At 36.6% G+C, this 14545-nt stretch overlaps 1 protein-coding gene across 11 annotated transcripts in view; it reads left to right on the top strand.

Moving 5' to 3' along the window:
• The window catches only part of CHD2 (chromodomain helicase DNA binding protein 2), a 91401-nt gene that overhangs the window by 22854 nt on the left and 54002 nt on the right, over nt 1-14545 (top strand). For 6 of the 11 annotated variants that reach the window (XM_052807869.1, XM_052807870.1, XM_052807876.1 and 3 more), the window contains 3 exons: nt 2971-3031; nt 8617-11822; nt 12158-12291. In XM_052807869.1, the coding sequence (XP_052663829.1) occupies nt 12230-12291 (62 nt within the window). In that variant the 5' untranslated portion in view covers nt 2971-3031; nt 8617-11822; nt 12158-12229. Of the gene's footprint in view, nt 1-2970; nt 3032-8590; nt 11827-12157; nt 12292-14545 lie in introns of all 11 variants that reach the window. The other 5 variants (XM_052807867.1, XM_052807868.1, XM_052807871.1 and 2 more) reach the window with 5 other exon arrangements.

Raw genomic sequence — 14545 nt, 5'->3', positions numbered from 1 at the left:
ATTGCACAGTCTATTACAATAAAGGCAAGACTAGCCTGATTCACATAAAAGTCTGATAGTAATGATCAGACTGAACTTGTCAAACTCAAGACTTGTATTCCTAATGTGAAATCCTTAAAAGTCTAAAGCTGCAACTTTCAATGGACCTGCTCTTAAAAAAAAAAAAAAAAATACAGTGCTCAAAAGAAGAGTCATCTTGACTGACCTGAGTGTTTTATGATGAATATGAAATTGAGCACTTTGATCTTAATGATCTTACATATTTCCTATATCATCATGATGCTGTTTGTGCTGAATAGATGTGATAATAAACCCAGTTTTATATGTCCCCTGTTACTTTTGTGAGCTCTTTGGAGCTCCCTTTTCCTGTAAGAACAACATACTTTCACCTAGTAAATGGCAGCTTGATCTTTTGGTTAGGTAGACCTCAGTAGGCTAGGTGCACACTACAGGGGACTTGAGGAAAGTTTTAAGTTCATGACCACCGTACAGCATACTAATGAGGATTGATGAGGTCAGAAGAATGCTCTCTGGTCAAGTCTTAATAACTTTTTCAGTAGAGGAAGCTGTTCTTCTATGGTGTTACAAAGCCATATTAAGTATCTCATAGAATGAATTTGTAGCATTGGCAGCTTATATCGAAAAACATTGGTGTAGTGATATATTTCATGTTTGCCAAAATACTTTCTTAATTTATCCCAAGAAAGAATCTGACGTGGGGTAAATAGCTTTAGAACATCTGACCTTACCTCATGCTGTAAAAGGAGATGCACTTTCCTGATTCTTAGAGCTAGCAGTGCCAATCTTTTGGTGACAAGTCATGGACCTATGATGCAAGGCATGGTTTACGTGGAGTAGGCCGTACTGTACTTATGACGTCATTCTATAATTTAAAAATAAATATAAGCCACAACTATAAGGCTACCTTAAAAAAAAAAGTAAATCCATGTTTGTTTTTAAATAAGGGATGGATTTTTTAATCATGAAGGGGTTACAACAATTACTGTGAGTAGTCTGATTAAAAGATTTTCAGTTTGACATTTATTAAATAAATAGAATTAAATAGGAAATACAGGCATTAATCTGAAAGGCTAATTTTTTTCAGCTGAAACTTGTGTTTACTAGCTCTATAGTTTGTGGCTCTTGGCATAAACCTTCAGCTTTTGTGATGCATTCTGTAGTTCAGGAATGAATGTGTTTGGATATTAAAATTCAAAAACTCAAAATACAGTGGTATATTTTATAATGGTGGAAAATTGATCATCGTGATCATATGAATGAAATGTAATATGTTATTAACATCTTGGTGCTGTTTTTACAAAACTCATTGTTTGGTTCATCTGTTCACTTCAGAGTGGAGAAGTCTTACTACTACCAAGTGATACCATCCTAACATATTAGAGTCCTTTTGCAAAATTTTGCTGAGGTCAGAAGAATGTGCTCTGGTTGAGCCTTGGTGACTTTTTCAGTAGAGGAAGCTGTTCCTCTGTGGTGATATAAAGCCATATTAAGTAACCTCATTCAAGTTTTTGCGAAATTACTATAACTGGATGCTAACTCTAGAATTAAAGAAAACAGGAACAAACTTGAATGCAGATGGTGTATGTTTAACTGTGCTGTAAATTATTAAAAATGGCTGAGAGCTGTAAGTTGAAAGTCTTTCCATCGTTAACTTTTACCTAGTCTTCATATATTAAATTGCAGTTTCTGAGTGGCTTTTTTTTTTTGAGTGAAATGGTACGTATAGGACAGAAGGAGATTTGAAGGGCATAAGTAAACCTCTTTATCTAGTTCATTTCTTATGCTTGGCATGACTGATAGATGCATCTTGGATGATCAAAGTCTAGCAACCATGTTGTGTTTCTTCTACAAAGTGCCCATCCACCATTTTAGAAGTACTTCAGTTTTGTGCTTCCATTTAATAGCAACTGTTGGGTCACATTTAAATGCATGTTTTAAACTTATAAATTTCATGTTTGTTTGGAAATTCTAGATGTTTGTGCCAGCTTACTACTATGATTTTTTTGTCATTTCCCCTTTCTAAAGGGATCTTTTTCCATATTAATAATTTCAAGTAAATTACATCAACAAAGAAATTACAGTTCTGTTCATCACAGCTTGCTTTCTGTGCATCTGAGTAGCTATCAATTTGAAGACGAGAATTTAGAATATTGTAGAAAATAATGCACAGTATGCTATCACTGAACAGGTTCATTAATTTTTATGTATTTGAGGGTATATTCCAATATAAGTAGATTCTGAGAGATCATGAGAGAAACAGTTTTTTGCTTGTACGTTAGGTGGATAACTTGTATGGCTCATGATAGTGGATGACTTCATGCAGTTGAAATTTACAGTAAAAAAACCAAGGCGAGTTCATGAGTTGTTTTAGAGTTTTAGGTCGTATTTTAATCTTACTACCTCTGTTTAAGATGATTTTGATTAAATGTTTATTGATGTGGATTGCTAGTAAGCATTTTCAAAATCAAGTTTTCAAATTTGAGCCTTGTCCACATGCAGATCACTTTGAGATATAGAGTAGGTAACTTGTTACATATCAGTGTGTTAAATAATTCCACTTCATCTAGCTGATACCACCTCTCAGTAAAAAGAGTATTTTAATTATTTTTATGTGAAGGGCAGATCAGTTAGTTGAAGCATACTTCCACTTGATGCCTGATTGATTGATCTTTCTCAAAAATTGAAAAAAATATTTTTTTGTTGTTGTTGCTTTGTTTCTCGAGGAATTTATGTACAGATCTGAATTCTTTGGGTGGTTTGCACAGGTTCTATGATAATGGGTTGCCTAGGGGGACTTTTTTTTTCTTTTTTTTTTTTCATTTGTGGATAGCGCTTTTGTAATACTCTTAAGCTAGTGCTTTGGTCTTCTAGTCCCGAAAGTTTGTTTTTTTTTTATTATTTTTTAATTTTCTTTTAATTTAAGTGTTTAATATATCCTTTTCCCTACAGATGTGTTGAGGAATTGATTTACTCACTGTAAGCAAAATAACTGCTCTTGATTGAAGCGCTGGTAAGTTGTTATTCCTAATAACATTTACTTATTAGCTTTAAAAAAACCCCTACAAACACACATGGCTGTAATGTTTAACTTGCTCAAGTTTTTGGCTGAAAACATCCTAAAGTTCCTTAAAGTGTGTCTGTGCGTGCATGTGTGTTTCTAGAAGGCTCAGTTAGAAGGACCACAGGATCATTCTTGCTGGGTTCTTAGGAAATGAAGCTATACTTGGATAGTACTCTCAACCTGTCTCGCTGGAGAACAGCTTTCATATCTAATTGTAGTCTTCTGCTTCTGTGATTTGACTCCATATTTTGTTGAGAACTGTTAAATCAGTTTGCTTGTTCAGAAGGTTTTGGTACACAAATACCTGTCTCTACAGAGAAGTACTACACGCAATTTGGATAACAAATGGTGTGGAAAGTATCATAGCAGGAAGAACTTGTCTTATGAGCATCTCATGTTGTCCTTTTTTGCTTCTGTGGGGATCAGTGAGAGTCTGAGCAGATAGTAACTGTCTTCTGTTCTATGATTGTTCTGTTTCTGTTCTTCATTCATAAAGCTTCAGCGTTGCAGAAAATGGTATGTAATGCTGATACAGTTTCCTGTATTAAACTTCTAGCTGATAGACTTCATTTTAGGAATCATTCCTCATATAGTCAAAATGCAAAATTGGCAGACTTGAGTAGAAAAATACAGTCAGTTCTATACTGGATAGATATGGGGATAGGATTTTCTTCAGTTTCCTTAACTAAAAGGAATTTGGTCTTGATGACGTTTTGCTGTCTCTGGCACATTCTGTGACTCTCTTGGGAGTTGTCTCTGGAAAGACCGAAGTCCTTTTGTCTTCCTGTCTGCTTAAAATTCAGACTTCTTGATTCTACATTTTTAATTAGGGCATCCATTGCATTTTGTGTACATGAATTAACTTTTTTTAGTGGGAAGCTCTGTTCCCTGTACAACTATGCTTCGGAATATATGCTTTTCTTTAAAAGAGACAGTTTCTTGGAGACAGTTCTTTCAGTTTGACATGCTACCTGATTGACTAATGCCTTCCTTAGACTGCAGATAGCTTGAGAAAATATTGTTCCAAGATGCAAATATTCTCTTGTTTCAGTGGATAGATGATAGTGATTTTTAACTGTCCAATGGCTCTGTATGTTAGCAGAGACCTTCAGCAACCATGCTTACCTTGTACAAACTGCATCTATGCTGCCTCAGGTGCTAGAAAAGCAGCTACTCCCTGTTCATACTCTGAAGTCCCATGCTTTCTTCTGGTCTACTCACATGATGTGGAGGCTAGTGTAGAGCTGTTTTGAAAGTAAACAGGAGTATGTGGGGGTAAGGTGCAAACCTCGCTAGGCCATGTTGATGTGGCCTTGTGCTGCTTTTAGGTATATTTCATTTTGAACCAATTTTATCACTGAGTTTTCAGTCCTGAAGCAAAACAGTAGAATTCATGAACTTTGAGAAATTCAGTTCTTACTGTGTGTACATGTGCTCAGTTTTGACAATCTTTGATTAATGTTTCATCTCTTCTACTACTGTGTTCTCTAAGTTTTATTACTTTGTTCTTTCAGAAGTCATAAACTATTTTTCACACTGCAGGTATGTGTAGAACAGCCTATTTCTTGCTATGTTAGAAGTAAATGTTACTCCTTCCAGCTGTTTCTCAAACATCTTCCTATGCTGTCCACTGTTGCCTTTTTTCCCCCCATGACCTGCTATAATCTCTAAACATGTGACTCATGTTCCATTTTTATATTAATCTTCATCTGTTTCTTACATCTATCTTTGGGCATTTTTTCTGTTTTCTCTCATTGGATTGTAAATTAGTTGTTGTCAGATCTGGTTTCTTGAGCAGGAATTTGGCTCTTCGGTTACATACTGAGTAATTCTTCCATCCTTTTCTGTTTTATAATCCTTACTTAAAGGAAGGGGTGAATGTGAAACTGTTATTGACTTAAAGAAACAGTTGTCTTCAAAAGAAGTTGCTTCAGAATGCATTTATAAAAACATCCAAATGTATGGCTTTTTAAAGGATCTAGTATTACCTTCTCTGGTTAACATAATGTTTAGTTGAAGCACTGATTTTTTTTTTTTTTTTTTTTTTACTTGAAGGGAGGAAATACTTGAAAACAGCAGGAGCTTTATTGAAGTTGGCATACTTTGCTTAATGCAATAAAATTTATTATTTAAAAATAATACCCACAAAAGAGTGCATCTGTGAATAAAGTCACATCTTAACTTGAAATTAATCTCTAAATCTGAGAAACCTGGCAAACAGCCTTTCTTAGCTAAAAATACCTGATCCTACGTGAGTTGTGCTTTTACTGAACATCTAATAGTGGTAAAATCAGACTTAGGACTGCCCAGAGTACTTGAGTTTCTTTTAAAGATTGGGCATAATGTCATTATGGACTTCAGATGTCAATAAAGGGCATGTCTGCTTTTTCCTCTAGTGTAAAAGTTACCAGAGATGTGTCTTTGAGAAAAAATCTTGCTTTAATGAACTTTGAAGTGTAGAACTTCAGGTTTGGTTTGCTCAGAACCTCATTCTGTCCGTTCAGCTCCCTCTGTTGGAGTGAATTCCCTTTACTAGCAGTATGTCACCTTGGTTTTTAAATTCAAGCCTCAGAATGTGAGAGATCTCACTCTGGAAAACTTTGTAAATGTATTGGTGTCTTACGCACTTGTGCTGATGCCTGAGTGTTTTACATGTTGTGATTGGCCTTCAATCTCGCACTTTCAGAAACGCAAGGTTCCAAGAGATGTGAAATGGCTGAAGCCATGTTTTTGGCCATAAGGGATGTCTTTTATTGCTGTGGTCTCTTAATAGGTAGAGCAACAAATAATTACAGAAAACTGAGGAGAAAAACTTTGTAAACTCAGATGTTTCAAAACTGTTGCATTAAACCTTTGGGAGTGGTTGTGAATGGTTTATGTCCACTGATACAGAATGTCAATATGTTACCAGTGATGTGATGGAAACTGAAAGTATTACATGACTACCCAAGTGCCTTATTTACCATGACCAAAATAATGTGTTTGGAAACAAATACAGTAAATAGTAGATAATATAAGCTTGACAAATGGGATGATGCCTAATTGATGTTACAGAAGGAATGAAATACTCATGTCATCTAGCAAAAAAAATTGGGCTCTTCAGTGGCTACCTTAAGTGTAGGATCACTGCAATATGTCTTAGTGGAGGAGTATATTTTTGCAACATTATCAGAACTTCTTAGTAAAATGTGCCTTAACTCATAAGTAAACAAATGCTGTGAAATATTTTAAAGCAAATGTAGATTTCGCATGAAAAAGTGTACGGATTGCTATTAATATTTTGGCCATTAGTGTAGCATCTTTTTTATGTATGAATAACTCTTAGAACAGGGGCTGTTGTAGCATGTTCTTAATTATAATATATCATCAGTTCTATTTACTGCTAATTATTTTACAAGGTCAAGAGAAGAGTTTAAAATTAATGTGGTGGGGTTACTTGCAAAGTTTTTGGTGCAGCCAAATGTAGGTGAACCTACTAGGGAAATTTGTCCTTAAATTGCATTTGGCATATCTCATTAGTGTCTAAGGCAGAAGGCTAACCCAACTGAAAACAGCCTTTTAAGGTTGACTAATATGTAACTAAATTATATTTTGAGAGGCGGGGAAAGCTGATGCCAGTAATTAAATTTCCTTATGTTAAGCTTCTTACAATAACTATAAAAACTATTTTATCAGTCTTATTTATGGGATTTCCACTGTGCTCGTGTTAGTACTTCTGAATATTTGATTGTGACAATAATGGACAACTTTGTGGTGGTTTATTTTTCATGTTTTGGTACCTCAGTCAAGGCATTAACGTTAAAAATTATTCAAAGTTTTAATTTATCTTCAAATGCCTAAATGGATTTGAAATTAGGCTAGTATACCAATAAGAACTAAAAAAAAAACCCCAAACCAAAACAACCCCCAAAACCTGTTTATTCAGTTCAGTAATAGAGGGGGGGGTAGAGGGGGGAAGAAAACCTTTCAAAATATTTAATTCCTGTCTTAACTGAGGATGAGTTGAACGCTTGAACCAAAGAATTTCTGCAAACTTGAATGTTCAATTTCTGGTTCTGAAAATGTGAAGATCCTGTGGTTGAATACTATTACAACTACGCATGTTGTACAATGCAAAGTGAATTACCAGGTCCTGTATTCCACTTCTGTGTGCTGTACTTCTTTTCCATTGTATTTAAAACAAGGAATTCTATAGAGGAATATAAAACAGGACATAAGGGCAGTTGTGGAAGTCAGACTGAGGCTTGTAGCACTGGTTCCATTGCTGTTTGCTTTGCTGTAACTGGTTATTTTGAAACGAGAATGGGGAAACTGGAATGATGAGGCAGAGACCACTAGATGGCTCCACTGATTTTTGCTGTACTGTGGGTAATTTCTGTATCACTTGCTCTGAGAATCTGCCCAGGATTATCAGGGGAACAACATAGTGATGGAGTTGGCTTTCAGGCTAAAATGAGGTTAAAGCTATACACATTCGAAAAAATAAATTGACGTTTGAGTGCAGATACTCAAAATCATGAAGACATTTTAAAACCTTTTTTGTATGTCAGTCTCTTCTACAGTTAACATTGGTTTTAAAATGATGTTCTTAACACTTAGTAACTTCCTGTACTTGATTTTTGCATGTTAGGAGGAGGAGGGGTTTTTTTTTTTTTTTTGCTTTTTAAGTACATGAGCTTATTTTTCCTGGAAGAAAATGTAAAGATGGGGACATTTGGTTTGTATTTATCCATGTGGAAGTCGTTTGATCAGTTTGGTTTGTCACTCACCTGTGGGCTTGGTTGCTGTTACATGAAGAGTAAAGCTTGAACATGGATCAGGAGTAGCATGGTAACCTTGCTAAAGGCAACTGGTGTAACTTGTTACCGTTTTCATCTGAGTTCTGACATGTCCTTTGCCACCAGTAACTAAACCAGTCATTCCATTTGTTTTATAAGTGTGTGTTTGCTGTTGCACTGTATGTCTTTCATGAGCTGGAAAACTGGGTTAAGATGGTGGAATGTCTTGTCTCCAGTCACCATCTGTATATATATAGAAGAAACCAGTTTTCATGCCTATTACATTGGTTTTGATGGATCTATGTCTTTGAAGAAAGGAGCATTGGCAGTAGTTAAAAAATTTGGCTTATTACAATAAACTTGGTTTTCCACTAAGCAGTGTCAGCTTTAGTAGATGGATCAGTCCAATAAAGATGGTTGCCAGAGCAAATATCTCAGATTTCCCACTATTGATTTTTCTAGTGTTTTAACACTATAGAGAAATTTAAAATGGAATTTATGGAGCCTGAAAGGGTTCTTGAACTTCTAATAGTTCTTCCTCTACTTCTTTATAGTTTTGGTTAAAGTTTGTATTTTTGACTCTTGAACTGATGATTTGACGTTGTTCATGATAAAAGTAGATGTTCTGGAATGCGTAATATGGAATGAAGTGTCAGTTATATGTTTAAACTATCTTCAAGGTATGGTAGTTGAATGTCTTAGTTTAAAGATATGATCTGTATTCCAACAGCATTTTTCTTTTAATTTTCCATAAAGAATCCAATCAGATGAAGAGTGTCAAAAGGAGTCTACGAATGAGACACCAAGATGGGAGTTCCACTGTTGATTGAGAGGTTGAGGAAATGGACTAATGCATGAGTGCTGTGATATGTCTGTCCAAGAAAAGGATGTTAAAACATGGACTCTCGTGTTGTTAAACCAGAGAAGATCTGGGTTGTGATCATCCTATCAAAATGGACTTTGCACTTGAATTAATCAGGGGACTGTATCAGTGACTATCCAATGATGGATCTGTTTGAGGACTGGGTGGCAAAATTTTACTCTCAGTTGTGTATGCATAACAGGCAAATTCATTTGGTAAGAGATCTGTTGCTACCCCTTTGGAGAAATGTAATGTTTTTTTAAGTGACTTAATAAAAGGTTTTGGTTTCTTTCACACTTTGTGTTTGTCCTTTCTGGCTGAATATTTTTTTTTTTTATTGTGTTGATATTGAAGTGGGTTACGTTTTTGGTTGCTATTAAAGTGAGAAAACTTTAGCTGCTAAGCACTAAAGGCAAGGTAAAATTTTGTGCTGTACTTAATTTAAAATGTGTTTTTCATTTGCAAATTATGTTCACTTTGCCATGACTTCCAATGAATTTTTATTCGCTGGTTTGTTCATTCAGGTGCTTAATGTTAGGGGTTTTTCAGTAGTTGGCTTATTGTCAGGGTACTTCTGCTGAACTTTCTGAAGTTATTTTAAGATGGTATTGATAACAACTGAAGGCTGGGCAAATAAGACAATAAATGAGTACTTGAATGTTTTGTGTAACTTTTTTAGGTATGCTTCTTTGGTTGTACATGGGTACAGAAACTTTTCAACAGATTTCCTGGACAACAGACTTCCTAAACAGTCTATCTGATCTTAAAATTGTTCTTGTATGAGTGTCCAATCTGCTTCACCGCTATTGAATGTAGGCTTAGCTGCATGACACTGTACCATGTATTTGATGAGAAAAAATGGGAGTTATTTTTGGTATTGCTACAGATGACATGTTAACTTTTACAAATGTTAAAATGGTTCTAATGTTCAAAAAACAAATTTCCTTTCAAGTTTTTTGTGGATCAGATAGTTAAACTGTAGGTGCCTTCCTATGTATGTTTCACCTGAAGTTCATAGTTGTCTTTGTTTTATGCTGCAGGGCCAAGTTGACAAACCTGGTGCTGAGATGACCTAGGTGTTTTCTTTTAAAAACAAACAACACACAAACAAAACCAAACAAATCCCCATTGTGTGTGTTTAACCATTTGGCTTGTTCAGACTTCTTTGTAAATATCTATTTTTACCATGATGAATTGTTTGTACCTGTTTAATCCAGCCATTTTGGTGATACATGCTTGCTCAAGTTTGGTTTTGCCATGTGTTATATGGTGGAGTTGGATACTGGGACCAACCTAAAGGGATCCTCATTCAGATGAGTGGATTTCCTTAGTGTTACCCCATATTGCTTGGAATGGTCTTGCATGGTGTTTTTCAGTTCTTGTAGTTTAGGTGCAAGGGGTCTTCTGTAAATAATTGGTAAAGTGAAATTCTTTAAAATGGACTGTGGCAACAGAGCATTCCTTCTCAAACCCCTTGATGTGGAAAGATGGGAGGTTGTTGGAGGATGTGAATGGCAAGTGTGTGGAGGAGTTGATGGGGACTATCTTGGTTCTACTGGTGGAAGCCAGTTTTTTTAGGCTGTTGGGATGCTGTGCCATGAACGTCCCCAGAGAAGCCCAAACTAGCCCATTTACCCGCTTCCCCTCCAGCATTCCCCCTATGTCTGATTTCACTGTCTTGTCGTGCTGCTTACGAATATGCAAGATGTCCTTGCGCTTTAAGGAGTCTGTTGCTTGTGGAAAGACAACTGGTAGTGAGAATACAAGTGGTTAGGGGATGCTTGGATCTCCTCCATTTCCTGTGTGATACATCCTCTCAGTACTAGGATGTTGTATTTGAGATGTTGCTTGATTTCCAGTTCTGCAGCTCGGCTATTATACGGCTTTAAAATTAATTTGTTGTCTTAAAATCTGTTAATGAAAGTTAATGGGTTAAGAAAGGGAATTAGAAATAACCCTTTTAATGGTGTCAGACTTATTTTACAGTAGTGCCTTCGCATAACTGATGAAAATTGTGTAGCTGTTGGGTTTTTGTTGTTGGGGAGAACCACTAGGGAGGCGCTGTCGAGCTGGAGGGGGTTGTCAGCCATGCGGGGCTTGCTTAGGAGCGTGTGATGCCCATGTCCCAAGCTTTAAGTCCAAGTGTTGGGTGACGAATGGTGGAGCTATTGTCTGGGGGTACTGCCACTGAATTGAAAAAAAGCTACCCCTTGGGTGGGGTGAGCCCCAAGGTGGGTTGTTGCTGGCTGCATGGCTGTTAGCTCCACTTCCATTCTTTCAAAATGGCTTGTAACAGCACCACTTCCTGTCCAGGGAGGAAGTAATTTTAGCCCAGGCACTGAAATATTTAGCAAATCTTTAAAACAAAAGGCACAAATTCCATTTCTTTCTGGTTTCAAAAGGGTGCCTGAGCCACATGGGGTTAAGGTGCCCCTTCAGCTGGGGTAGTTGGAAGAAGCCAGGGCTGTGGGGGTAGCAGGCACCCTTTAGGTGGAGGCTATCTCTTTTTTTGGTAGAAATGAAGGGGTGGGTCTATGGTACATCACCTGAGTTGTGGGGTAAATGTAGAGAGTGTCAATCAAAGGCAGAGCTCAGAGCTGGGAAGGAGCTCTAGATGGCGGCTGTGCCTTAGAGAGAGCGCGCTCAGCTCCGTGCCTTCCCCAACACTTTACGCAACTTTCCCTAACTTTCGGGCAGCCTCAGGGGGCCCCCACAGCCCCTTGCCTCTCCTAGGCACTGATCGGGGGCCGAGTGGACCTTTTTCGGGCAGAAAAGCAGCTTTTGAGGGCTCCCTTTTCGTGCCTTGCTGGAAAGAAGAAGCCGTGGAGAGAGCCCAGGTCGTTGTTTTTCCAGCTTAGAAGCCATGGCGTACCTCCATTTTTGTGCGCTCTCCTAATGAGCTTTTTCCCCCGGACATTTTTGTACTAATTATCGCTTCTTTTGCTTTATCAGCGGCATATTTTTGGGATTAGAATATATATTTTTTTTCATTCTCTGAAATTCGTATTTTATCATTATAACTTTAAATATTTTGGATCTAATGTTTTTCCACTACCCGAAACTAATATCGACTTGGTCCTGGCGGCGGTGCATGGATCAGGTAGGTGAGCAATTAATAATAATAATTTTTAGATTTCTGCCGTTTTGAGTACTTTGATTTTCGACCGATTTGAGCTGTATTGGGATGACGCAATAAGATAGAGAGATTATTTGCATCCAGTGTTACTTTGGGAAAGTTTGCAGGATGCTTCTCTACTGTGTTTATTCTCGGATTTTTCTTCTAAAAACGATTATTTGTTTTAAATCTCCGTTTTGCCGTGTTGATCAGTGTTGTGTATTGTTATAACAATATCATTGCAGCGTCAGGACTTTGTTCCTGATAATGAAAGCCAGTGAAACGAACTGGGACCTTACCTTTCTTTCAACTTTTGACAGTAAATACCTGGGCACAGGACTTCAAAGCAAACAGACACCCCTGACCCCCTCTTAATATTTAAGAATAAAAAGATGATGAGAAATAAGGACAAAAGCCAAGGAGAGGAGGGTTCAGTCCACAGCAATGCATCGAGGTATGATCTATCAACTTACTTTTTTTTTTTTTTTTTGCAAAACCTGTGAATACCCTGTTTACTTTGACAGCTTTGGGTTACTGTCAGTGCTTAATACAAAACATTTTACGGATTTTGCTTCCTTTTTAAGGAATGACCTTGAGATTGTTAGCATGCCACACCCTAATTTTTTTTGGTAGCAATTTCTGAAAGTTGTGTTGTGACTTAAGGGCCCATGTCATAGTCAAAAGGTACTGTACCTTTATTCAGGGGAGCCCTTTCCTCTGTATTATGTTTTTCCAGCTTTTGAATTTTAGTTTTTAGGTTTTTTGTGCTGTGAAAAATGACCTTGTCGGTTAGGCATTGCTGCATTGCACCATTTTACATACAAGGCAAATTTTTCTTTGAAGAATCTTAGAAGTCTAAACTTTAACTGAGGGCCATACAGAAGCCTGGTGTAGTAGTAAATTATAGTAAATAGACACAAGAAAAAGTTACATGAATGAAAAAAAGCTCATTTTAAAATATAAACTGGAAAGTGCCTGTTTGTCTGATACTCCTTACTTCAAATTTTATTTGAGCTTGTAGAACTTTGATGCTGTTTAGGTATTTTAGAATATTTTTATACAATTTAACCAGACTTCCTCCTGCTAGTGATAGGATTTCGTATCATAAAATATATGCTGGGACTGTTAACGAGAGGCTCCAAATGCTTTGCTTGTTTGTTTAATGTATTTTTTGCTCAGAGTGTTTTTATTTACTTTTGTTGAGTAATGAGATTCTTCACAGATTTTTATAAACTTAACCTTGATGTGGGAAAAGTATGAAATACTGGAAATGTTTGTTTGCTAGGAATGCAGAAGTATAATTACTGAATTGCTCATTTTGTATTTAAGGGTCGGCTTTTTCAAAAATTGGAAATTAAACTATATGCATTTTTGTTTTCTGGTTTGTAAATACACTTGAGTTTTGCATTTTGTCAATTTTAATTGAATCGTGGCCTGTTTATTTTTCTCTGGTGTTGTCTTCAATAATTTTTAACCAACACTAATAAAAAAGAATTCTGAACTGTCTGTTGTATCACATGTGCTCTATGTGATGTTTGCAGGTGTTTGAATAGTATTCTTGATGTCCAGTATTTAACCTTCCTTAAACACACAAACTTGAAATACTGTGGGAATATATATATATTATCAAATTAGTGTAACCTTCTAGCATAAACTTGGATGTTATTTTGGATGTATTAAAATTGCAGTCAAATTTTAAATCCTAAAATGGATATGGGTAAGTTTGTTTAATTTGAAATTATTATTAACTAAATCAGCCTCAGGGACTGTTGAACCATTACATACAGCACCCATACAGACCTTTTATAATAATGCAGTTTAAAAACACACCAGACTTTGAAACTGTGCTATCTTTATATTACTGTAAATACTGCACACAAAATATTGCTTAAAAAGTCAGGTTTTAAAAAAATTACTAATGATTCAGCTTATTTAAGTCTTTATGCTTTTTTTTTAAGTGCAGATTATCAGCAAGAGCAATAATGGGTATAATTTGTTCAGGAAATCTAAACTAAGGTATTTTATCGGTGTTAGAACTATTACACTGAATAGGAGATGAAACTGCAGACATCTAGCAGTAGTTCCACAGAATGAAGACCTTTGGGTTTTTTGTCCTTAGGGGTATTATATTTGCATAGTGTCTCATGAGTGCTTTTGGTGTTTTCCTTGAAAGGTTATTTATCATAATTGATCAATTTACATGTAACACCTGTTGTGTGAGGTTACCCTTCTCCCCCTTCACAGTTTTTTCTCAAAATAAACCTGCTGTGGGTAACGTCCACTCACTTGAAATGTGGGAACAATTGAGCACAGGGTATTTGTAAGTGAGCCCTGTCGAGCTTATTTTTGAGCTGTGAGTCAGCTGAATGTCGTAAAATGGGCTTTACTTCCTGAGGTTGACTTGAAGTTGTAGGGGAAATGATTTCTAGGAAGTAAAGCCACCACTTTGCTTTACTGTAGTCCAGAAATGCACTGATGTCTGCACTTCATGTGCTGCTGGCCAGCTTTCTCCCCAGTTGTGAGACCAGCTCAGCATTTGTGGAAATAAGTGAAGTCCTGTTACACAAACCCTGGTGGGAGGCCTGGGTGATGGAGACGGATGGGAAAGGTAGATATGGCTGGTGCCATTCACCTGGGCTGGAGAAGCAAAAATGCAGGATGAGAGGAAGGTGTCAAAGCAGAAGAAAATGTAATTCCTGTACACCACC

The sequence above is a fragment of the Harpia harpyja genome, chromosome 14 (assembly GCF_026419915.1).
Source record: "Harpia harpyja isolate bHarHar1 chromosome 14, bHarHar1 primary haplotype, whole genome shotgun sequence".
NCBI classification, from domain to species: domain Eukaryota; kingdom Metazoa; phylum Chordata; class Aves; order Accipitriformes; family Accipitridae; genus Harpia; species Harpia harpyja.
Note: the sequence above shows the minus strand (reverse complement) of the source record. Positions and strands in the feature narration are given on the sequence as shown.